The 27130-nt window shown below is 41.5% G+C and overlaps 1 protein-coding gene and 1 pseudogene across 1 annotated transcript; both read right to left on the bottom strand.

The window, feature by feature from the left end:
* Nucleotides 1-3531: 3531 nt before the first annotated feature.
* Nucleotides 3532-4978, bottom strand: LOC114449742 (tripartite motif-containing protein 29-like; annotated as a pseudogene).
* Nucleotides 4979-6269: 1291 nt separating this feature from the next.
* Nucleotides 6270-8653, bottom strand: LOC114449310 (gastrula zinc finger protein XlCGF17.1-like). Its single transcript, XM_028426849.1, has 2 exons — nucleotides 8517-8653; nucleotides 6270-7671 (listed from the first exon to the last, which is right to left on the bottom strand). The coding sequence occupies exon 2, from the start codon at nucleotides 7430-7432 to the stop codon at nucleotides 6329-6331; it is 1104 nt and encodes a 367-aa protein (XP_028282650.1). The 5' UTR covers nucleotides 7433-7671; nucleotides 8517-8653; the 3' UTR covers nucleotides 6270-6328.
* Nucleotides 8654-27130: the final 18477 nt, after the last annotated feature.

Below are 27130 nucleotides of genomic sequence, written 5' to 3'. Positions count from 1 at the left end.
TCTAAATTGGACTACTTAAGCATAACTGCTAACATTTTTCTTAAAGCTTAAGGCCTTCTTGATGGTACAGTTTTACCACTTACCACAAAGTAAATACTCCTGTAAATATGATAGACTCACTTCAACTTCATTCACATTTTTTTGAAGAAAATATTAGAAAGTGCTTTGAATTTGGGGTGTGATTCTTCACTAAAGGACTTCATGACTTCTGTAGATTTGTTGTTATCAAAGAAATACAAAGATACAATGTACCTTAAACAAATTTGTGATCTTTTGGTAGATGTACTGTTAGAATATTGGTCAAATTTTTCTATATACTTTGATGTATTTTTTCAGAATGTCCAAGAGGGGGTCACCAAGAAGCATCAACTAAACAGCTTTTCAGACTGGCCATTCATCACCATTTAACGACTTGCATCAATTATTAGACGATGGTAGTTTGGTCCTCATATGACTGTTGATTGCTAGCCGTTATCCAGACCATTGAAACTTTGTGAGAAAAGGGTGGGGTTTAGTGGAAAGGACTGCATTCAGTATTTAGTGTGCTTAAATATATGTTCAAACACAGTACAGCCACTGGGACAGACAAACAACATGGTGGATGGCAGAAGAAATTCCCTGCATCCTGGAGAAAGAAAGATTGTCTTGGCAATGAAAAGATCTTCTTTTGAAATAGCCTCAACAAAACTATCCAAATCAATTCTATAACATATGGAGAAATTCTAGAAAATGAAGTATATGTATGAAGAATATGGGTAGTGCATAAAATAGAGTGAGTTCCTTGGCGAATGGTCAACTTTGAGGCCACGCCCCGCCACACGGTAATTCTTTTGAAAGAGTTTTGGAATGCATCTATTCCCTATGGTGTCCTGACTGGACAGTGAATTTCAGCTCAATTGCATGAAGTATGCGAGGCGTGAAAAGTTTTATAGCAGGGTCAGAAATCGCCAAGAATTACTAAAAAAAATTGGCGCACTTCCTGTTGGGTTTGGAGGGGGGGTCCAAGAGACTTTTTTGTGCGTCTTGAGGTGATACATATGTGTGCAAAATCTGATTTGGCATTTAGAAATATAGAAGTTGTCTCATACAAAACCTCATACAAACTAAATGAAACATTGCTGAATATTTTAACAAATAGCCTAAAGCAGCCAAAATGAGTATAACACCTGTACTACTGATTGGCAGCAGATATCCTGATCGCCTTAAAGAAACATGTTGCATCGTGCCCGTGCTGAGGAGAACCAGATGATGGACACACAACTGAATGTAATGATGGGACTACAGAAAGCCCACATGCTACATTTCTCTGCTCTACAACAACAGGCCCAAGACCACCTTGCTCTCCAGGAAATGGGAGTAAGGACACCTGGTCTGTTCCCAGTGCCATCGTACCTGGATGATGATCCAGATAAGGAATGAGCTGATATACACCTGACATGCATGATATACATGACATAAAATACACATAAAGTGCAACACATATATTAATAGGGGGAAATGACATTCCTACATTTAATAAAGACATCACATTTTCATTATCATATACTCATGGTTGATCTCATAGTTTCAGAATCATTTTCATGTTTGTTGTTTCCAGTAATTTTATCATATAATCATTTTATGCTTTGTTGTTTTTTTTTTTTTAGTAATTTCATAATTTCATTTGATCATTTAACCATATACTCTGAATTTGTTATGTTTTGTTACATTGTAAAAGGTGTTCTCAGTTAACATGGTCACCTGGCGGAAGGGGCTGTAGGAATCTTTTCCCTGAGATAACAGGTTTTTCACTCCTACACTCTGAGAATATCCTTCTGATTGCCATGTTATCATTCATACTCATGCATAAATAGGTTTGCCTCTGTAGATACACATATGTGGCATTGATGTACTCATATAACCGTCATTTATCATTCATTACATAAGCAATTTGCCATCACTCACTTATACACTCACTGCACATATAGTAACACTTCTGGTGACGCTAGTTTGATTAGCGCCCCCACCTGAGGGGGGATATGTTGTGAAAAATGTTGTATATATTTGTTGCTCATGGGATGTTGGATTTGGCCTAACACATGTTGATTTCTCAGTGTTGTCCAGAACTGAGGAAATGTTTTGAAGTATCAGGACATAGTGTCCTTGCTGTCCTCGATTTTGTGTTTCGATCTGATGTGAGAAAGCAGGATAGAAATGTAAACATTTCCATCGATAGGAACCAGAGGTGTCCTTGCAATCTGGGTGAAAGAGCTGCCCAATCTACACACAAACACCCACACACAGACATGCTTTGCTATAAAAAGAGACTTTGCTGTTGAACTTGTTGATTGATACGTGTCAAACAATTGATCTTAATAAATTCCTGGGAAAGGCTGCACCTCTGACTCCATTTGTCTGATTCAATCCTCAACACTCACTCTCCTCCCCTCAGGCTAGAGGTACAGGAGTGTGAAGTGCAGGACCACCAGACTCAAGAACTCTTTCTTCCCCTCCGCCATCAGACTCCTTAGGAGTCTGTATGAACTGTACCCCACACATACTCACTCTTTACATACTGACTGTCACAATAACACAGTAACTGCAATATTGTTTATTTATTTATTTCTCTATGCACCTTAATATTCAATCCAATATCTGCACATACAACTGTCCTGGCAGTTTTGCACAATGACTCATCCTCTGCTCAATTTACACAACAGCTGATGTAGCAGTCATGCACATTTATATGTATATAGTTCCACTTACTGCCATAGTTTATATTTTTATGTGTACTTAATTGTATTTTTGCAAATTCTGCAAATTGCTCTTTTTGTATATTATTCTATTTTGGTGGTACCTTAAACCTTTATGGCACTCAGTGTGAGCAGTAAAGTAAGAATTGAAATCTCCTACCCTACCTTTAAGTAAAAGTACAATTACCCAGCAAAATATATACTTAAGTAAAAGTCTTATGTACTTACTTTTAAATGCACTTAAAGTATTAAAAGTAAAAGTACTCAAGGGACGTCCTTCCTCTTGTGGTTTTGCAGCAATGAGTGCTTCCTCATGCAGCCTCAAGGTCTTATTCAGTCATCGATGGTTAAGCAAACATGTATTTACATCCACACCACAGTAAACAGAGGCTTCTGTGCAGCAAGGTATCATATACAGTACAACCACTAGGTGGCAGAGGAGCTCCACTGAAACTTCTCTCAAGCTGATAAAACAACAAATATTTTTTTTTTTTAAGAAAATGTCTCTTGTCCTGTAATTTCTAATGTAGATGTGTATTTTATAATTTGTTGTTTATTATTTTTTATTATTATTATCAGTTCAATTCTTTATGTCTTGGAATGTTCTCAACAAAAACTTTATGGACAAAACAATGAATGTGAGACTGAGAATGAAATAATGATGACCCTTTATTACAGTGATGAGAAAACAAATACAGAAACCAGAAATCAAAAAGCATTAATAACATTTCTTTCTGTTCGAAGCATCAAGAGAAGATTTCCACCTGAACTCATGACCTTCTACTTCACACTCAACAACTCACACGAGGATCCACAATCCGGCATAGAGCTCAGTGAATGTGGTCTGGACTCTGTGCAGGAGAGTCATGGTTTCAGAGATGCTGTAGAAGGACAGACTACCTGCACTGTGATCCAGGTACACTCCTACTCTGGAGGAAGGAGCACCTGAGACATTAGTGTAGATGTTGTTGTGCCAAAATATGTACCTGTTTTGGTGACAATATAAAGCCCAAGATTTGTCATTACGTCCAAATAAACATTCTTCTAGACTCACTAGGTGCGGACAGTGAGCGGTAGTTGTGTAGAAACTGGATGTGGTCCTCAGTGTGTAAGAGCTGCTCCAGCTGCTTCAGCTCAGTGATCTCCTGCTCCAGCTCCTCCTGATGCTCTTTGACTCGACTCACTTCAGTTTCCTGCTGGGATCTGACCTGCTGCTTCACATCAGAGCTTCTTTTCTGGATCTGACAGGTCAGCTTAGTGAAGATCTTCTCACTGTCCTCCACTGCTTTATCAGCTGAACGACTGATGGCCTCCACCTCCTGCTGGAGCAGCTTTAAATTCCCCTATTTGTCCTGGACTCTCTGCTGGAGACTCTCTTGGAGATCTCTCTGCCTCTCAGTCCTTTCTGCTGCAGCTGAGACTATGTCGTGGCCTTTATGTCCATCCACAGAGCAGAGATAACAGATAGACTGCTGATCCGTGCAACAGAACATATTCAGCACCTCATCATGACGAGAGCAGATGTTCCCCCGGACCCTCTCTCCGTCCTTGACTCTCTGCAGCACACTCATGTGGAGTGCTCTCTGCTTCTCTGTCCTTTCTGCTGCAGCTGAGACTATGTTGTGGCCTTTATGTCCATCCGTTTCTTCAGTTGAAACACATCATAATGAGGCTGCAGGTGTTCCTCACAGTATGAAGCCAAACACTGCACGCAGGATTTGAAGACTTTCAGTTTTCTTCCAGCGCAGACATCACAGGCCACATCTTCTGGTCCAGCATAGCAGTGATCAGCAGGAGCAGCCTGGAGTCCAGTCTTCTTCAGATGCTCCACTAAAGCTGCTAACATGATGTTTTTCACCAGGACAGGCCTCTGTGTGAAAGTCTTCCTACACTGAGGGCAACTGACTCTTCTTCTCATGCTCTCTGTTCCAGTGGGTTTGAATACAGTTCATGCAGTAGCTGTGTCCACAGGGAATCGTCACTGGATCCTTCAGTATATCCAGACAGACGGAACAGTAAAAAGCGTCCTGGTCCACCAGATAAACAACGTTGTGGTTCATGTCAGCTCTTGGTAGCAGGGACACAGATCTGAACTGTACTGTAAACCAGCACCTGTAGAAAACAGCAGAATAAATCGATTATTTTAGTGTGCCATGATGTAGAATTTAACCTGGTGCACCTGGCACAGTGTGGGAAATTCTGACCCTCAGTTCACAGTAATGCACCACATTTAGCTGCCATCACCTCCCTGCACAAGCTACCTGTGACGGAGGGAACTACGGAAGCCCGGCAAGATCAGAAACACGCGCTATTCTTTTAAGGTTTTATTGTTAGTAGGAAACGGAACTGTAACCGCCTCTAGCTGTTGTGGAGTGTGACTCCTCTGTTACTGACAATACAAATAGTCAAAAAGTGCTGCAGATTTCAGCTTTTTCATAATAATTAAGTCATAAATAAATCGTGATAAACTCGGGTAAGAAAGTGAACTGTAACGTGAACAAAGTGGTAAACTTACAGAGTACGTGTAGCAGCAGCAGCTTCACTGTCCGAGTCCTCTTTCTGTTCTCTGACTGCAGAGAAATGAAGAAAACTTCTGTTGGCTCTCCATCATGCACGGCGCGATAAAGAGGTGTACTGACGACGTGATTGAGAACGTGCTACTGGTGACGCCCACTGATGACGTCACCGAACCCCGGAAAAATAACAAAACAAACTTCAGGACACGTTTTGTGCAGTACATGAAACACTGTTACATTTATTTACACGTAAATAATCACATGCATTTTAATTCTCCTAAAATGTGTCCTCTTTGAGAAATTCATGTGAATTTTAATGAATCACTCATGGGACATTCCTTAAAGGACAGTGTTTTAATGAGGAGAAACCTGGAACAACAAAAAGTATGATTTTTTTATTTTTTTTATTGTATTAAAAAGTCTGTGAACACCTTCAGGAGGACTTGAGGACCTTGTAGTATAACTTTTAACGAATAAACAAAATTTGAAAACATTTTCGTTTTGTTGCATTACAAGAGTGCCACCGAAACTCAACCTTATACAAGATATAGAAGCTGTTAAGACTCCTCAGTTTTTATAGTTTCACAGTATTTGAGGTCATTGAGCCACATCATGAATATATGTGAACATATTTATGTGGTCCAGAAAATATTAAACAACAGAGCTGACCTCTGACTTTGCAAGGTAGGTTAAATTAATTTATGGGAGAAAACACAAAGGTTTGAAATGTGACGCCTAAACCATGTTGATACAGCTCTACATAGAAGTTAAAGTAGCGTAGAGACCTCTGACTAATGCTAATGCTAACATAGCAGTGGATCCTGGGAGGATGGGCCGGTGTTCAGGAGGGGAGGGGAGAATTACAATATACAAACAATATACAATACTTACAAATTCAGTACACTAGTTACATCTAAAATACATTTTGAGGCATACACACAATTCAACATGATAAATCTAAGTGACAGTTGTCTTTAGATCTAAAAACTTGATATTAAAAGAAAAATGCCAACTACAAATATACATTTTGTGGTTTATTCCATAGAAATATGTGGGACAGGTTACATCATTCTTCCAAACTCAGCTTTTCAAAGAACTTTTCCTGATAGTTGGTTCAGATGGTTCACTTGTTGGCAAACACATGGCTTCTTTGTGGGTCTTCATGTGGACAGTTAACGAATAATTTTGTCTGTAACATTTTCCACATGTTTTGCAAGAAAATGGCTTCTCACCTGTGTGGGTCCTCATGTGGCCAGTTAAACCACTACTTCGAGTAAATTGTTTCCCACATATTTTGCAAGAAAATGGCTTCTCCCCTGTGTGGGTTCTTATGTGAACAGTTAAATTACTTTTACCCATGAAGCCTTTCCCACATATTTTGCAAGGAAATGGCCTCTCACCTTTGTGGGTTCTCATGTGGATAGTTAAATTGCTATTATCATTGAAACGTTTTCCACAAGTTTTGCAAAAAAATGGCTTCTTCCCTGTGTGGGTTCTTATGTGAACAGTTAAATTACTTTTACCCGTGAAGCATTTCCCACATATTTTGCAAGGAAATGGCCTCTCACCTGTGTGGGTTCTCATGTGGACATTTAAATAAGTCGTTTTACTAAAACATTTCCCACATATTTTGCAAGAAAATGGCTTCTTACCTGTGTGGATCCTCATGTGGCCAGTTAAACCACTACTTCGAGTAAATTGTTTCCCACATATTTTGCAAGAAAATGGCTTCTCCCCTGTGTGGGTTCTTATGTGAACACTTAAATTACTTTTACCCCTGAAGCATTTCCCACATATTTTGCAAGGAAATGGCCTCTCACCTGTGTGGGTTCTCATGTGGATAGTTAAATTGCTATTATCGTTGAAACGTTTTCCACAAGTTTTGCAAATAAATGGCTTCTTCCCTGTGTGGGTTCTTATGTGAACAGTTAAATTACTTTTACCCGTGAAGCATTTCCCACATATTTTGCAAGGAAATGGCCTCTCACCTGTGTGGGTTCTCATGTGGACATTTAAACAAACCGTTTTACTAAAACATTTCCCACATATTTTGCAAGAAAATGGCTTCTCACCTGTGTAAGTTATCTGATGTCTATTAAGTTCCGACTGACATAGAAACGATTTTCCACAAAGTTTTCCTATTCGCAAATTTTTTCTTGGAGGAGAGTTGTGAGACAGAACCATGTCAAAGCTTGGTTGTTGGTTCCAGTCACTTTCATGAGCAGCAGTCACTGCAGTGGGATCAGTCTCCTTATTCAGTACATGCTGCCCACTGTCATGGGTGGTGCAGGGAACCTGCTGTTCCTCTTTAACCTGTGGAGGTTGTGGTTCCTTCCAGTCCAGATTGGAGTTCTTCTCCTGGTTACAGAGCTGCTGATCAGCTAGAATCTCTTCCACCTTACAATTTTGCTGTTGACAGAGATCTGGAGGTTTAAAGGAAACAAGAAACAGAATGTGATGAAAAGAAATTACATTCCGTGCTGACCGGGTAGCACAGAATCCTGGAATAACCAAAAGAGTTAATGCAACATTAAAATACTAACAAACAAAACACCATAAAGATTGAATGAAAGAGAAAATGCTATGTGTATTGGGTTTCGACTGTTTTATTGTGTGCTTGTGCTCTGGTGTTTTTCCTCTGCCTCATGTGGGAGGTTCCTTTTTTTGAAGTGGCACACCTGCACTTCATTCTTCCTTGTTTTCCTTCAGGAACATGTAACAGAAAAAAACACTTAATGCTGACTAATGGTTTTTATATGAAGAAAACCAAACTAAATAGGATAGGATAGGATTTCTCTTAAAGTTCAAACTGTAGTTGACAAAAACATTTCCATGACATTTTAGAAAACTTCTATAAGGTTCTCCACAGACCCACTGGACAATCTGACAGACTACAGCTGTTCACCTGCTTTACAAACAAATATGGCTTCTTACCTGGGTGAGTTTTCATATAGACAGTGGAGAAATTTAACTAAAACTTTAACAACAAGTTTAAAAGATGCTTCACATTGGTGTTCATTCCCATGTGGATAGGTAACTGAAGACCTTTTCTGAAACCTTTCCCACAAGTCTTGTACCCATGTGAATTCTCTGATGTCTATTAAGTTCTGACTGATAAGGAATTTTCCACGAGTTAAGCATTTTGGCAGAGACATTTTACCTTGAGGAGCGTTGTGAGAGCGAACCATGTCATAGTTTGGTTCTGGTCCACCATAAGTAGCGGTTACTATAGAGGGATCAGTCTCCTCATTCAGTACATGCTGCTCACCTTCATGATTGATGCAGAGGAGTTCCTGCTGTTCCTCTTTAACCTGTGGAGGTTCTGGTTCCTCCTGGTCCAGAGTGGAGTTCTTCTTCTGGTTACAGAGCTGCTGGTCAGTCAGAACATCCTCCACTTCACAACTGTGCTGTTGAGGGAGATCTGCAGGACAAAGGGACAGAAGAAAACAGAGTTTATGTGATCTCCATCATAGCAGCTCATTTGTCAAAAACTGAACCTCAATGATGGTTTCAATTTCCAGCAAGAAAACTGTGAAAACAGTTTAACACAGTGATGAAGATTCATCCAGGTCATTTCCTTTTAAAAGCTTGAAGCAGGACAACTGCACTTGTTAATGTTCACTGAAGATTTTTTGCTGCTCCTACAAGCTGCTTCAAGCATTTGAACAGTTCGGCACCTTCTTACACTAAAACAAATGAGACACTTAAACCTTACCTTACCGAGTTACTTTTACACACCATTTGTTGTGGTTGGTGTTAACAAATAAATACACAAGCACCTTAGTAAAAAGGTTATTAAGTGCACAATTCTCTGCGTTCCCATTTCTTTGTTTTATCACTGTTGCTTAGTTTAGCTTAACCTTGCATTAGCATGGCTTCTTCCACTTGTTCTCCCTCCCATCTTTTTCAAAGTGTTTGAGATGTTCAGTTACTCCTCTGCCTCCTTTAGTGAGCATGAGATGTGTAGAAAGTGTAGAATATTCATAGCCTTGGAGGCGAGGGTAGGTGAGTTAGAGGCCCAGTTCCATAATGTAGATGATAATCTACAGCAGAAGTTAGCCTGTGTGGACCTGTCTGGTTTAGCTGATATTAGCTGTCCACCGGCAGCCTTCGAGCAGCTGGAAAGTCAGGGATGATGGGTGGCGGTTTAAAGGAAGCGTAGCCTGAAACAAAGGCCTGTGGTTCACCACCAGCTGCTTCATGTATTGAACTGTTTTTTCCCCACTTGGTGACCCTGGTTATTTTTTGTTTGCTGCTGTGTGCTGGGGCAGCAGACTGAAAGCAGCGGACACAAAACAGACTCAAACTGATCAGAAGGGCCGGTGATGTTGTGGGGGTGGAGGTGGATTCCCTGACAGCTGTGTCAGACAGAAGGATGCTGTCTAAGCTGCAGGGGATCCTGGAGAACAGCTTCCATCCTCTCCACCACGTGCTGCTGAGGTGCAGGAGTACTTTCAGTGCCAGACTGATCCCTCCTAAATGCACCACTGAGCGCCACAGGAGGTCATTCCTTCCTGTGGCCATCCAACTGTACAACTCCTCCCTCTGAGATCAGACAATCTAACACACTGTCTTGTAATTATATCCATATTGGATTTATTGTAGACAAGATTTTACTGCACACAGTATTAGTTGTATTATATATGACTATCAGTTAGGGGTGTGCGATTTGACGATAAATGATCGTGAAGGATTTGATGTATTGGCGATCTACCAGAACGGACAGATTGTTTTATCGTCCATACAGCATCTTCTATTAATAGCAGTTCTATGTTCGCACAGACGCATGAGTTTTTTCCACTCGTCCAACTCTCAGTGCGCTTAACGTGAACACGACCAACCAATGACAGCCTCCCTGTTAGGAAAATGAAAAGAAAACGGAGGAACTGGTCCCTAAAACGAACTCCACCTTTATACTGTTTCTCCCGGCAGCAGCGGCGCATAAACCTGTGTGTGTGTGTGTTTGCGCGCGACGTGTGTCGCAGTGGAAGGGCCGCGTGTATACAAATGTATTATAATGCTACAAGCACGTACGCGCCCACCTTTCTGAACATTACCAGCTCGTTATATTCAGGTTTGCTGCTGTTTCTGTCCTCAGCAGCTCTTCTACACCTGTGTGTGTGTGTGTGTGTGCAGTGGGAGGGCCGCGTGTGTACATCAGATACAGACAGAGGCAACAGATAATGACGTCACCAAAACAATAACGCAGGCATTTGACGAAGAGGCTCTGTATGAGGACTCTAGTAAATGGTGGACAGAGGTGACAGCAGCAGCTCCGTTTTTCTTTTTCCATTCCCATTAAATTCCCATTAAAGTTTGATCATTTGTTCTAAATCACATTGAACTTTAGGAGTTACTTATGTCTCAATACTGTATTTATTGTTTAATTCGTCCTTGCTTCTGAAGAGTGCAGACGCTTTTCTGCTTGCTCCTGCTCTTGTCTGCCTTTACTTTACTTTTTACCTTTTTATCCACAAAGATTTTACAGTTCAATCTTATACCCATGATACGTTTTGTATCACTGGATGTTTGGACTTTAACTTTTTAAACAAATCAACGGACCTGCTGCAGCTCACTTTGTCTACTCATCAGCCTAGTGAAGAAATGTCTGGAGCAGACACCACAACAAGCTTACGCTGCCAAAACTGCTGGAATTATCTTCAGGAAATCACCGAGCTTAAAGCAAAGATTTTTGCCCTGGAAATGGAAAAAGGACTCCATGAGACTCTCCCGATCACACCCGGTGGTAAGAAGACTAAATCTGCATCAACAAAATGCAGTGTTAATTATGATTCTGCTGCTGATATGCTAAACCTGGACGACACTGTGTCCTTTCCAAAACTTATGAAAGCTGGTCCTAAACAGACTGATGCCACCTGGCATACACTTGGCGCCAAACCAAAAAGACACAGAATGAGAAAAATGAATGATAATATCAGTGGGACATACGCTGCATCACCAGGCATACAGCTCAGAAACAAATATCAACCATTGTCTGAGTTGGCTGTAAACGAGCCAGTATACAATGCAGTCAATAAGAAATGGGACATAAAGAATAAAACAGAGAGGGAGACGAAGACAAAACATCGGGCACACAGAGGCAGAGAATCTGTGTCAGAAGTGAAGGACAAAGATATCTTGCTGCTTGGAGACGGCGCTATCACTGACGTCAAGAATGAAAGAATGCTCACATGCAGATATCCAAGTGCCACGGTCACTGATATAACAGGACTTGTCAGGTCATGTCAAACCACCCAGGAGTCAAACAGATCATTCTGCATGTGGGTGCAGTTGACACCAACAGGGGCGAATCAGAACTGCTGAAAAAAGATTTCTCTAAACTTTTAGAGATACTCAACAAACTGGAAGTCCAATCATTTATCAGCAGGCCGCTCCCAAACATTGATAGAAGGATAAATAAATTCAGTCGCCTGCTTGCACTGAATACTTGGCTGTCTAAGACCTGTGAGACACATGCAGTGACCTTCATCGACAACTTCAACCTGTTCTGGGAACGTGATGACCTGTTCGAAGGAAGAGGCCCTCATCTGAATGGACGTGGACTGAGGCGGCTAACCGATAATCTTCTCCACTCTGTGAGACACCGAAACGCCTCCGACCCCCCCTGGGCCCAGCCTAAGGCTCCACTGCAAAGTGAACACCAGCTGCAGGGGGACAACAGCAGGACCGCTTCACCGGATCTCCCCACCTCACCTCCTCCACTACAGCCCTGCACCCCGTCAGCTACATCCTCTTCCAACTCCTCGATATCCATCTCCCCCCCTGCTTCACCTCTTGGGTTTCCAAGTCACATGGAGAGTTTGGTGAAGTCTGGGATCAAAATGGTCCCCCTCACCCCCAATCTAGCCAGATCAAGGGTCCTATCCTCAACACTGAAACATCCACCAGCATCTCCCCTCCGTCCTCCCCCCAGATTATGCAGCTGAGGTCAACCCAACCCACCCCTCCCTCTTCCACTCCCCTAAGCACACCATCTAAGCCTCCCCGGCCACCACCCAGAGCACTGGCCTCTAAGGCCTTTAACAACACCAAGGCTGCAATCAGGGACTAGGACACCCAGGGCATCTGCTGTTTGAGGACTTGTACCCATAATAATCCCACTACCAACCTGAGGCCCAGGGAGAGAGCACTCTCCCACAGTGTAGCTTCATCAATTCATGTTTTGATAAGTAAAAGGAAAAGAAAGCCCCATCATCCAAGAAATGTACTATCAAATATAAAATCTATTCAATGTCAACCACAGTCTGTCCCTGAACATAGACAGGACACAGGTTTTAATACATTAAATTTAGCTCTCTTAAATGTTAGGTCTTTGGCAGGCTTAATTAATGATTTTATTCAAAAGCACCATCTGGATTTTATGTTTTTAACTGAAACTTGGTTGGGGCAAGACAATAGTGCAGCAGTTCTTATTGAGTCTACTCCTCCTAACTTTGGTTTCATGAGTGAAGCAAGATTGCACAAGAAAGGAGGAGCAGTCGCCATTTTTTTTAATGACTGCCTCCAGTGCAAAAAGGTGTCCTATGGAAAGTTTGACTCTTTTGAATATGTTGCTCTTCAGCTAAAATCCTCCTGTCAAGCAACCTTTGCAGTTATTTACAAAACCCCGAAATACAATGCAAAGTTCTTTGATGAGCTTGCCAAACTATTGTCTATTATGTGCATTGACTTTGATTGTGTTGTCTTAGTGGGTGACTTTAACATTCATGTTGATAATCGTAATGATGGAAGTGCCAAAGAACTCTTTAACATCCTAGATAGCTTTGGGCTGTCACAGCATGTAACAGACATAACAAGGGACATATACTGGATCTAGTTATTTCCAAAGGTCTGAACATCTCTGAGGTTGTGGTGACCGATTTTGCTCTTTCTGATCATTACTGTGTTGCGTTTAAAACGACCAACCCTGCTAATCCCAACAAGGTAGAAGGAAAGGTGATCAGAAAGCATCACATTAATGATAACACCTGTGCACTGTTCACACAGGCTTTTGTACCATCACCAACCCTGCCCACAGCTCCTGTTGACGACCTTGTAAACAGTTTCAGTTCCAAAGTTATGACTGTTATTGATTCAATTGCCCCAATCAGAACCAAAGTTCTGTCAGGAAGGAAAAAGTCACCTTGGAGAAATGCCACACTGGTTAAAGCTCAAAAAAGAGTCTGCAGACAGGCAGAACGCAGATGGAGAAAAACTAAACTCCAGGTTCATTATAACATTTACAAAGAGAGCCTACATAACTACAACCAGGATCTGAAAAATGCAAGACAATCCTATTTTTCAGAGATCATCGATAGGAACAGCAACAATGCTCGCACATTGTTCTCTGTTATAGACAGACTGACAAACCCAGGAGTGTCAGTCCCACCTGAACTGCTGTCTAAAAAGTCATGCAATGACTTTGCATCTTTTTTCACAGATAAAGTGTTAAAAATAAGACAAACAGTCTGTAGCTCTAGCTCTGGCAAAACCATAATGTCACTTGTGCCTTCTCAATCTTTTTAATGAATTTCAGTCTGGATTTCGAGCACACCACAGCACTGAGACTGCACGTATTAAGGTCTTAAATGACATACATCAGAATAATGATGCATCCAAAGTCTCTGTCTTAGTGCTGCTGGACCTTAGTGCTGCATTTGATACAGTTGATCACAACATACTGCTAGACAGGCTGGAGCAGTGGGTGGGATTTACTGGCACTGTGTTAAACTGGTTCAAATCTTACTTACATGATAGGGACTACTTTGTATCAATTGGTAACTATGAGTCTGACCGAACTAAAATCACATGCGGGGTTCCTCAAGGGTCCATTCTTGGACCACTTCTGTTCAACATCTACATGCTGCCCCTAGCTCAGATCATAGAACAGCACAACATCTCCTACCACACCTATGCAGACGACACACAGCTTTATATATCAGTGTCATCACATGACTACAGTCCCTTACACTCACTAAGTAAGTGTACTCAACAATTCAATGAGTGGATGAGCCAGAACTTTCTCCAGCTCAATGCTGACAAAACAGAGATGATTGTTTTTGGCCCCAAAAATGAAAGAGCTAAGATCAGTGCTTACCTTGACTCCATGTCACTGAAGGTCACAAACCAAGCCAGAAATCTCGGTGTAATACTCGACTCAGACCTGAATTTTAACACCCATGTAAAAGCCATTACTAAGTCTGCCTATTACCACCTGAAAAACATTGCTAGGATCAAGGGCTTTCTGTCCAAACAAGACACAGAAAAACTTATTCATGCATTTATTGTCAGTAGGCTAGATTATTGTAATGGCGTCCTCACAGGTCTTAGCAAAAAAATCAGTCAGGCAGCTGCAGCTGGTCCAAAATGCTGCTGCTAGAGTTCTGAGTAACACCAGGAAAATGGACCACATCACACCGGTCCTCAAATCACTGCACTGGCTTCCTGTGAGTCAAAGGATCCATTTCAAAACTTTACTCCTGGTCTACAAAGCACTGAATGGTCTTGGACCAAAATACATCCTGGACCTATTGGTTCCCTATGAACCATCCAGACGCTTGAGATCATCAGGGACAGGCCTACTGTGTGTACCCAGGGTCAGAACCAGACAGAGTGAAGCAGGATTCAGTTACTCTGCCCCTCACCTGTGGAACAGCCTTCCTAACCCTTCCTGAACACCTGAGGTCTGCTCAGACAGTCACTTCATTTAAGTCAGGCCTGAAAACTCATTTGTTTACTGCAGCGTTCTCCTAATTTCTTGACTGCACTCTTTTCATTTAATCATCCTGATTTTATTTGATGTTTTTTATGATTTTATGATTTTATTTTATTTATTTTTTTTTATTATTTTAATTTCCTTCTTAATTTAATGTTTTAATATGTTTTTATTCTGTGATTTCATCTTATGTAAAGCACTCTGAATTGCCTTGTGTATGAATGGTGCTATATAAATAAAGCTTGCCTTGCCTAACCTTAAAGGGAAACTTCAGTCTGTTTAAATGACTGTTGAATAATACTTTACAGAACTACATTAGTCTTCTTTTTAACCTATTTGAAATAAAACTTTATTTTGTTCTGTAATTGTTATTTAAATTTTCATGTTTATTTTAAACAAATACTGAGTGCACGTTATGAGGTGTTGTTTGCCTTTAAAATCTACTGACAGTTTTTGAGAAGTGACAGAGTAGGCTACCTGAAGTCATTTACACGGAAACATGCAAATTAGTGTCAATGTAAAATTTATTTATTTAAGCAATTTGTTTATTAAGCAATTAATTGATTTATTGCTTATCAGCCGAGCACAATGCTGGGAGAGCCAGAACGGAATTTAGGTGTTTATTCAGAAGTTGTGACAGAGTATTAGCTTTCTATCAGTTAGTAGCACAAACATGTTGACCTGTCCAGTTTAAAGCTGGATCCATACTCCGTGAGAACAGAGAACTCCCTTCCCCCTGCAGACGTTACGCCCACAAAATGATGTCATTTTTTATGTCGGACCGCCCGTTGTGCAGCACTTTTCTCTCAAGGCTGTGCTTAAACCATGCTGTGATTGGTCGGAATTTATTGTGGGCGTGATGAATGTGGAGAAGCACAAGAGCTTCTTCAGGTAACACACAGAAGGAGGAAGTACAGCGACGATGGACAGTTTAGATGAGCAGCTTGCAAACAGCTCCTGGAAGGAGAAACACGGCGCACAGAGGAGAGTGTCTGTCCAAAAGGTGGCGATAAATATTAATCCCAGTATTTATCACGGCGTTACAGTGGCTCATGCACATTAAACACCGGGAGATGGGATGTATTATTGCAGACAGTCATCCACATGTTCACAGAATGAAACTCACACAGGCCAGAGGTCTGCTACAGTCAGCTACACTGATCTTCTATCTATTGTCATGCTGTGCACCCTCTTCCCTGAACATTACCAGCTCGTTAGGCCAGGTAACCACGACTGTGCTCACAATTTACAATACAACTACATTGTCAACCTTTGTGGTGTGTGACGTGCCCTGCGTAGGAGGCCGTATGAGGGGTTCTGCACACACATGTCTCGCGGAATATGGTACCTCCGTGCCGAAAATAACTTTTTTTTTTTTACTCTTACCACATGTGGAGCGAGTTCTCTGTTCTCGTGGAGTATGGAACAGCCTTAAGACTGCATAGTCTGTGTTAGCACGTTGTGCTTCTGACCTCAACAGTAATCTGAAATTATTTGTCTTAAAGAAAAGCTGCTTACTGCTGATTGGAAAATAACAGCAGCTGCTCCATAGGTTTCAACAGTAAATACATAAAGCACAGAGCTCTGATTAACTAAAGCAGAGAGAGAACAGCTGGAGGGACAAAGGGACACAAGATTAATGTGATGATGGATACACCCCAGAACAAATATCTAAAATCATTTGACACATTTGTAGCTTAAAGTCATGACCCGTCGCAGCGGTACGTCAGCGTCACCGCCATATTGGAAAATTTAGGGTGAGGGACATCAACAGACTCAACAGAATCATCAGGAAGGCCGGCCATGTGGTGGGAGAGGACCTGGACTCTGACAGAGGATGTTGTCCAAAATAAAGACCATACTGGACTGCCCCTCTCACCCACTCCACACTGTGCTGACCAGCTACAGGAGCTCATTCAGCAACAGACTCCGACTCCCACGATGCACCACTGAGAGACACAGGAAGTCATTCCTGCCTGTCTTGAACTATTGAACTTTGAACTGTAACAGTCATTAGACACTGTACATTCATACTGGTACATTCATGTCATGCTCTTTACTATGTAAAGGTTTTTATACAATGGGGCTCTAGAGTGCGACCATTTTGGTTGCACCTGAAATTTGGTCGCACGTGCGACCAAATTTCAGGTGCAACCAAAAAATATCTGAGGTCGCACTGGTACGACCAGCTGTTAGAGAGAGATAAATTCTCTGCGACTCTTAAAAGTCTCCCTGTGGTCCAACAACAGACACACGTCAGGCTCATATCGTGATCTGAACCAATCAGAGACAGTGAAGGGCGGGACCCCTGTGTGTGTATCTTTGAAAACATGTCTGCTGCGGTTAGCTGAGACCGTCTGCCTAAAATCCAGAAGAAGAAGAACACAGACCTATGCTGCGCAGAGCTGATGCGAACAAAGTTCGTTTCGGTCCGGACTTTTTGAAATGTGTGTGCAGAACTCATACGGCCCTCTCACTGCATCGCACACAGACAGACAGACAGGTATTAAAGACATTTTGCTGCTGAACAGCAGAAACTGCAGTTCAGGTGAACATGTAGCGGAGGAGGAGGATTTGTTGCTACTATGCGGGTTTTGCTAATTTGCTGTTGACCTGAATGAGTGATGATAAGGAGCCGTAATCTTCAGGAAGGGGCGTGACGTGCTTGTAGTATTATAACAGAGTGAACAGCAGGTCTGATGGACAGTGTTATCTGACCTGCATGGTTCATCCATGAAGGCCGATTCACTCTGACTGACAGCAGTCAGCTGGTTTTAAGGAGTAATAGTACATGGTTACATGGCGAACGCCCATTTAAAAAGTATTGTTATTATCCTGCTATAGCGGACCGTTGTCTGCCAGTATGATATCTGCATACAGCTAAAACTGTAACAGACAGAATGAAAAGTCTGTCAGCTGGAGCTCAGCTTTAGAAAGAGAGGAGACACAGAGACAGAGGAAGAGAGGTGAGGAAGATGAGAGAAGAGATACTGTAGCAGCATTAGAAACGTGTGGAAGAAAACTAAATATATATCTCAATCACAACTGTTAAATAAATAAAGGTGTATATAATTTTTGAGTCTCTCTGGTGACTTTTGGAGACTGACGTGAAATCATTCTGCAGTCAGGCTATTGTCCTCGTCAAGCAGCAATCGCGAGCTCCTCCCCCGCCTCAACGCATTTACAAGTGGTCAGTCTTTGTAGCTTTACACAGCAGTTTCAGCTGCAGGCAAAAAAAAAATAAAAACACCGGCATAGGCCTGTCACGATAACAGATTTTGCTGGGAGATTAATTGCCAAGAGAAATTATTGCGATAAGCGATAATATTGTCATTTTGAGACCATGTTCAACTAATATAATAACGACATACAATGCAAGTACACCCTTTCAAAGATCAATAAACTTTAATTTCTAAAGAACATTTAACACTGGAAAACAAACAACATGCACTCTACCTGCTGGTGGGAGTGGGCTTACCTGTATGTGTGCACATGTGTCTGCATGCGTGTTTGTGTATGCACGCGTTTGCGTTCAGTCTCTTTGGCAGCGAGAGGCAGAGAGAGAGAAAGAGGAGAACAAACGAGCGTGCAAATGTCATTTATCGTGGCCGAAAAACTTATCGAGCCCATTTAAAGTTATCGTGCAATTAATTGATTCATTGTTTATCGCGACAGGCCTACACAGGCATCGGTACCGTTAGCTTAGCCTAGTGTAGTCATAAGGTTTAGGCTATATGGACAAAGCAACACACATTCTCTGTCCGACGGTGGGAGTGTGTTCGCACATGTGTCTGTGTATGCATACACACAGACACATGCACAGACACACACAGACAGCAGCGCTGAATTGTCAACGCACAACCATGCAGACAGAAATGACATGCTGCTGTGCAAATAAGATAAATAAAATGAGCTGTTTAGTTTGTTTAATAAAGGAACAAGGTGTAGACCTGTTCTATAGGAAAGGTTATCTTAAATGGCTTCTGTTATGATCTGGTGCTATAGAAATTAAAAAGAAATTAAATTGACTTGACCTGATATAATGATATGGGAAACACTGAACCGATTCTTAAATATGTTGAATGTTGGATATATAGGCTATGTATTTTATGCTCATCTGGTATTTCCAGAGTGTTTAAAGTAGAAAAAACCTCAACCTTTGGTGAACCGTTCCACCTCTAGTATTTAGATATTTATTACAGGGCTCTAGACTAACTTTTTGCACTGGTTGCACCGATGCGCCTAACCTTTTTTACTTGGGTGCACCAGCACAAAAGTTAGGTGCACCGCATCACACATCACACAGCAGTTTGTTTTTTAATCACTGTCCATATATTTTATGGATCAGGCCTTAACTTGACACCTATCCTAATACAGAAGTTCTTTTCATCTTCTCTCATCATCTGCAGCTACATCTACTCTTTACCTGACGGCCTCGCAGGGCTGTAGCCAAAGTTTTAGAAATACTGAGGTCCAAAAATTGATCTCTAGTAAATATGAATGGGCTTAATAATCACATATCATCCTAAACTGACTTTGGACCTTGTTTAATGAACACAGGTAAATAAAAATAAATAAATACATGTACCGATAGTACTCATTCAAATTATGGACAAACTAGCCAACAAGTCTGCCTGTCAGAAATCCATAATGAAGATTCAAAGTTACAGCACTCTTCAGTTCCCTGTTTGCTTTATCTCTGTATTTTCTGGCTGTCGCTCCTCACTTATCTATCTGGCAATGGGAATTAAAAATTATTTAAATTATATACACCTTTATTTATTTAATAGTTGTGATTGAGATACATATTTGTTTTCTTCAACACGTTTTTAATGCAGCTACAGTATCTCTTCTCTCATCTTCCTCACCTCTCTTCCTCTGTCTCTGTGTCTCCTCTCTTTCTAAAGCTGAGCTCCAGCTGACAGACTTTTCATTCTGTCTGTTACAGTTTCAGCTGTATGCAGACATCATACTGGCAGACAATGCTCCACTGTAGCAGGATAATAACAATACTTTTTAAATGGGCGTTCATCATGTTCTATAACTCCTTAAACCAGCTGACTGCTGTCAGTCAGAGTGACTCGGCCTTCATGGATGGAACCACGCAGGTCAGATAACACTGTCCATCAGACCTGTTGCTCAGTCTGTTATAATGCTACGAGCACGTCACGCCCCCTCCCTGAACATGACCGGCTCGTTATCGTCACTCATTCAGGTCAACAGCAAATTAGCAAAACCCGCATAGTAGCAACAAATCCTGCTCCTCCGCACATGTTCACTTAAACTGCGGTTTCTGCTGTTCAGCAGCGAAACGTCTTTAAACCCTGTCTGTCTGTGTGTGCACGCTGCAGTCAGAGGGCCGTATGAGTTCTGCACACACGTTTTAAAAAGTCCGGGCCAAAACGACTTTGTTCTCGTCACCTCGGGAACACGAACAGATTTCTCCATTCTCGTGGAGTATGGAACAAGCTTTATCACACAGCATCAGCTCTGCGCAGCATATGTCCGCGTTCTTCTTATGAATTTTCGGTCTCGGCTGACCGCAGCAGACACGTTTTCAAAGATACACACACAGAGGTCCCGCCCTTCACCATCTCTGATTGGCTTAGACCACACTATGGGCCTGATGTGTGTCTGTTGCTGGACCACAGGGAGACTTTTGAGAGTCGCAGAGAATGTATCTCCCTCTTACAGCTGGTCGTACCGGTGCGACCTCTGATATTTTTTGGTTGCACCTTTGAGAAATTAGGTCGCATGTGCGCCCAAAATGGTCGACCTCTAGAGCCCTGTATTATATATTTCAATTTCTATTTGTCTGTAACAAAAAAGGATTTCCCCTTGGAGAAAAATAAAGAAATTCTGATGATTACCATTTTGTTTTGACCCTCCTTTTTTTCTTCTCTTTGAGTCTTCTTTCTCCTTCCTTCTGTATTATTCTTCCTTTCTCATCTCATGTAATTCCTGTATATAATCTAACTAACTCCATTTAGTATTAACTTTATTCTAATTGATCCATTGTATGTTTATATTTACCTGCCTCTTACAGATAACTCATTGTTATTATTGCTTGATTGTTGTTGTTTTAATCTTTACATGCTGATAATGTTAATTCATCCAGTTTACCATCATTGCTTACACACGCTCTCTCTCTCTCTCACACACACACACTCATTAATATTGATTTATTAAACCCAAGTATTTTTTTCCTTCTCACTAAGGTAATGCACTGTTCCTGTGGATCTTGTATGGATATCAATATTAATAACTTTAGGACATTTCTAACTCTTTAATGTATTATAATTTTTTTTTTGGGGGGGGGGGGGGGTTCTGAATAAAGAGCACAAAGGTTTACATATAATACAATTAATTGTTATAAATTGTTTATATATTGACACTGATGAACATTTACGAACATATGAACACACACACAAGCGTCTGAACTGGAGGCAGTTGTGAACATATGTACACCCACACGTCTATACAGGGGTTCGCTCCACTTTTTGCCACATGCAAGATGGCGGCGGCGCTGACGCGAGATTCATCGCTCAATGCGGCGTCTATGTATATATGTGTATGTAGAATGTGCACTCTTTTCAAACAGAGACGTTGTTGTTACGTGACATTGTCATGTTTACATACCTATTCTGTGTAACTTTATCTCAGGGTTCAGGATGGTATCCAGCAGTTTGCGCTGACGGTCCAGCTCTTCCTCGTACTGGACGATAGTTTGTTCAAACACTCCGAATATTTCAGCAGCAGCAGCAGTTAGCCGCTCGCTGATAAAACCTCTCAGAAACTCAACAGTAGCCATTCAGGTTCAGTAAAACGCTCACAGCGGTTTAAATTCTGTTAAACTGGGTTACTATATACTTATATATCAAACACTCAGAGGCGAGGCTGCGATACCGCTCAGCTTTCACTCCGTGCATCAGGGGAAACACAACACTGAGTAATCGATTCCCGCACACTGATATTTACAGCCACCAACAATCGAGCACCGAGTGCTCGTCCTAATGTACCCCAAAGGATGTATTACCGCCACCTTCTGGTATGGAGTGTGAATCAGCTTTGCCTATATGGAAATGAAATGAAAAAAATCAAATTGTATAGAAAATATATGATTGTCTTCAAGTCAACAACAGTCTTCCCCAACATGTCTTTCAATGTGAATTCCTGCAGTCCTACCTTACTACACGATACTCAAACTACTACTACTTTACTCTTCTCTCTCCTTTTCATCAGATACATAAGTTATTATTTGAGAGTGCCCTGCGACTCTACCCAATAAATGTGCATTAATGTGCATTAAGGCCAAAGACAAACTGGACAATCCACAGAAGGACCTAGTTTTAAGGCACACACTCCTAAATTCTCAGCACATTTGTTACCTATTAGACTAAAGCTGTCTCTCTGGTGTTTCCTGTTCTCCCAGCATTCCTGTAAGACTCCTCCTGACAATCATTGTGTGAAGTGAAGCCAGTAGTTTGCCATCAGTTGTCTCTCCTTCCTATATCTAACAGCATTTCACCCATTTCTACCTGTAGAGCAGCTATTGATGTTGTTTTAAACGGTCCACTGCACACTCAATGTCTGAGCCTGAATCCCACCCACTTTCTTTAACAGAGATCTGGCTGCTGTTTCGTACACTGTTGTAATCTAACACAGATCAGATCAGAGTTGCATTCATCTGTTTCAGTGCTGAGAAACCTGATGCCCACCGCTCTGCCAGTTGAACACCTCATTACATTTATTTTTGATATGCTCTACCCAAGTTAACTGTGTATCCAAAATGGTCTTAAGGCAGGTGGCATATGCAAATAAAACTGAATTGAACTGATTCACTGATAATAATGTGCCATTATATATGCCATTAAAGGGCAAGTACACCCTGTAAAATGCTGATTGTTATTCTGCCAAAAAATAATTGTCACCCATGAAATGAACTTTTGAGGTTAGTTCTGTCTCAACAGTCCCTTCTTATACTATACGTATACAGTACTGATAGTTTGTTCAAACACTCCCAATATTTCAGCAGCAGCAGTTAGTGAAATCCTCTTCAGAAACTCAAAGACATCACCCGTTTGTTTCTTTTTTTCAGAAAAAGGAGGGAGCGTGGAGCTGAGGTGGGGGGCAGTCACAAAGCGTCCACGCCCATATGTAAGTCTAAATATGATTAATAGAGTTATAATAACATTCACCCCATACAGTTGATACTAAAAGAGAGCTTATCAATACAGACCAGAATTTAACTTTGTGACAAAAAAGCCAAAGAAAGTCCAAAAATTCCAAAACACAAGACAAGACAGAAAAAGAAGTCGACCTGCAACAAACACAAAACACAAATATTTTGGAAATATCCAAATTGTAATATTTGTTTTCTTTCAAATGTATAGAATGGCTGAAAACAGGGTTTGATGGTGATTTTTTGGCAAAAGGAGAAGACAGCAGCAGGCTTTGTGGAGATGATTCAGAATCAGAAGTCCAACCAGTGAGTCTGGTTTTGTTTTTTGTTTTATGTGTTAAATCTACAGAAGACAGTGGAGACAAACAGCAAGCAATGATTGACAGTTGACACCACTGCAGTGACTGCTCATCCAGGTAAGCTAACTTGTCGCCCAATGAGCTGCTTTAATTAGTAGGTAACAACAGGTCCTGAATGAGGTTATAGTTTCATATAACACTAGTGATGTCAGATATCTTTAAAATTTATTATCATAAAGATACTCATTAATCATAAAAGTTGGAAAAGGTGTGTGTGGGAAGACACAATTGACACCTGCAGGAGAGATGGCCAACAGATCTGGGTCCAGGGTGGATGAAGAGGGTGTGGAGGTAGCAGTCTGTCAACATGACATTTTACTGAAAGCCCTGAACATGTTCAGAGGAGTGTTACGGCCCCCGGGTCAGTATTGGAATGTGAGTGACTGTGTGTGTGTGTGTGTGCCTGAGCAACAGCCCTGGTGGCATGGTTGGAGGAGTTTTTATAAATGCAATGGCACAGGAGCTCCTCTGCGGGTGGCTGGTGGGTAGGAGCTGGGCGTGCTGTACCAAAGGGGCACTTCCTTCAAAAGAGTGGTGTTGCGTTCTCTTCGACAGAGACTGCTTGAGTGAAATGTTGTTGGTGTGCAGTCCTCCCCAGCGTAACCAATCTCTGTCATGTTGTCATGACGATTATTTGCTGCTGTTTGTTTAGATACATCTGTGTTGAGAGTACAGTAGCCGCTTAAAAAAGTTGTACTGATAAACACTCTTTTATCTTTCTGCATCAAGCCTTTTTTTGGTGGTTGCTTTTTCCAAAATAGTTTTTCATTCATCACTCTCTGGTATTTTGTCTGCCATCTTCTGAATGTCCAGTCTCATTTAACTATGAACTCAGCGATCACACACATAGAGAGTGCACGTACTTCTCTGTTGCGCACACAGCAGGAAGAGAGTGACAACCAGCCAGCCGTTCTTCACAGTGTCCAGTTTTCTGATTGGCTGATGTTTTTAGTGCTTTGTCGCTTCCACAGATGATTAATATTCTTCGTTTTGATGCAAAACTGTGTAGAGAAGTTATGCTAATTTAACTGAATGAAATCTCCTACCCTACCTTAAGGATGACATCACATCGCATTAAGACCCCATAGATATATACACATAGATGCCGCCATTGGGGTTGTCAACCTGAGGTAGTCACTCTGATGGTACATTTGATAGAGACTCATAATAGATTGAATGACAATTTCTACCAACAATGGATATTTTTTATTACCATAAAGTAATGTAGATTTAACAAATCTTACATACTGACACTCGGATATCAGAAAGGTGAGAGAAGAACAGTATTGACAAGTGACATCTTGTCCACAGCTTTAAAAATCCAGTCACACACTTACACACTGGTGTTGCAGTGATCCACATTAGTGGTGGGTGGTGGGCTGATCTCCTGACGCTGCAGCTGTACCCACAAACCACAACATGTCTGCCACAATTAGACAGCAAGCTCTTTGTGCTACAATGGTCAATATGAGTGGCTGCAGTTTCAGAGAGCAAACACTAGGTGGTGGTATTTGCAGACACAAGAACTAAAGGTATTACCTCTGTTTAGTCTAAAGTTTTTATTCAGACATTTAAATAATACAAAGGGAAAAAAACAAGTTACTTTAAAACAGTCTGAAAAGGAACATGCTGAAGCCTGAGCTTACTGGGCTTTAATAACATTTCTCTTAATCAAAGTTTTGAGCTGAATTCATGTTCTGATCATCCTGATTCTATTTGATGTCTTTTATGATTTGATTCTTTTTATGATTTTAATTTCCTTCTTAATTTAATGTTTTAAAATGTTTTTATTCTGTGATTTCATCTTATGTAAAGCACTCTGAATTGCCTTGTGTACGAATGGTGCTATATAAATAAAGCTTGCCTTGCCTTGCCTTCTGCAGTCTTTTAACTCCTGCTCCAATTAATCCATATATTACCAGCCACAACAGAAATGTGTTTTTTAAACATGTCACTTCCTCTGAAACACTGTCCCTCACCTGGAAAAAACACTGGATGTGTACAGGCAACTGATTATTCTTCATTTATACAGAAATTGTGCAGATTTTTTAGAACTAATTCGTTAAATTTTACAGCTTGTAGCTTCATGAAAAATAGATTTGTTTGTTCCCTGTAAGCCGCTTCATTTACAATTCACATTGCTGTTTTTTGAACAATACAGATTGGATTGATGCTGGTTTCATAAGTGTGTCCCCACACCTCTATGTCATATAAGGGAGAACTAGGGAACAACAACAAAAATATTACTGTTAATGATTTGGATAACTGGGCCTTAATATAGTTTACATGTGGCCTCCAGCTTAACTTCATTTGTTTTATTATTCCAAGAAATGTGATCTCATTGTCAGGGTTTGATTATGTCTTTTCTTGCCTTGCTTCCTGTCTTATTTTGAAATCACCGACTCTCCTCTCATTCCAGGTGTCTTGACTTCCCCTTCCTTATGTCCTCCCTCCTCCTCCCGTCATCAGCTGCTCTTCCCTAATGTGTATCACCTGTGTCCCTTTGTCTGCCCTGAACCTTGTGTATATAGTCTGCGTTTTCCGCTCACTTGGTGCCAGTTTGTCTTGTCTTGTTACCTGACTTGCTAGCCAACCTGTTCTCCAGCAGCTGAAGAAGCTTTTTTTGTCCTAGTATCTTACAACTGTACAAAAGTATTTTTGAGAACCATTGAGACTCAACTTTTCGTTGTGTGGAGTTTTTGCCCATTTTTTGTGTTTACAGACTGTTTTCCGGGTTTTCCTGATTCCTGATTGTGAATCAGTTTCAGCTGCTGTTGTGGAACAGCAACAGGTGGAAATGAGGCAGTTATCGAGACAGCCCCTAAAAAGGAGAGGTTCTCCAGGTGCTGACCACAGACCATCTCTCTGCTCTCATCCTTTCTGCCTGCTGTTTGATCACTTTTGCATTTTGTTAGTGCTCTCACCCCTAGAGGTAGCATGAGGCGGTGTCTACAACCCACACAAGTTGCTCAGGTAGTGCAGCTCATCCAGGATGGCACATCAATGAGAGCTGTGGCAAGAAGGTTTGCTGTGTCTGTCAGCACAGTGTCCAGAGCATGGAGGAGATACCAGGAGACAGGCCAGTACACCAGGAGACGTGGAGGGTCCCATAGGAGGGCAACAACCCAGCAGCAGGACCGCTACCTCCTCCTTTGTGCAAGGAGGAACAGGAGGAGCACTGCCAGAGCCCTGCAACATGACCTACAGCAGGCCGCTAATATGCATGTTTCTGCTCAAACTGTCAGAAACGGACTCCATGAGGGTGGTCTGAGGGCCCCACATCCACAAGTGGGGCTTGTGCTTGCGCCCTGTGCTCTTCACAGACAGAGAACACGGTAGGCAAACCAGGCAATTGCCTAATTGCCTAAGACAGACGGTCAGTTAGCCCCACAGTTCAACTACTGTTTTGGCCCAGCGCATTGACACATTCAGACCCCCCCGCCCCCACGGGGCCCTGTGTCAGCACCGCTCGAAGCAGAAAGGTGTAGCGGCATGTTCAAAATAGAGAATGAAGCACGCACTCTGCAGGCTGCAAGAAAAGACAGCAAAGAAAGAAGCAGAGTACAAAACAGGAGAGAGGTAAGAGTCTGTAACACAGCTGAGCCTCACTTTACTGCACCACTGTT

Source organism: Parambassis ranga, chromosome 17 (genome assembly GCF_900634625.1).
Source record: "Parambassis ranga chromosome 17, fParRan2.1, whole genome shotgun sequence".
Taxonomy (NCBI): domain Eukaryota; kingdom Metazoa; phylum Chordata; class Actinopteri; family Ambassidae; genus Parambassis; species Parambassis ranga.
This window is presented reverse-complemented; position numbering and strand designations above follow the sequence as displayed.

Excerpts from the sequence above, each read along its gene's own strand:
- LOC114449310 (XM_028426849.1), bottom strand. The coding sequence starts at position 7,432 with ATGGTTCTGTCTCACAACTCTCCTCCAAGAAAAAATTTGCGAATAGGA.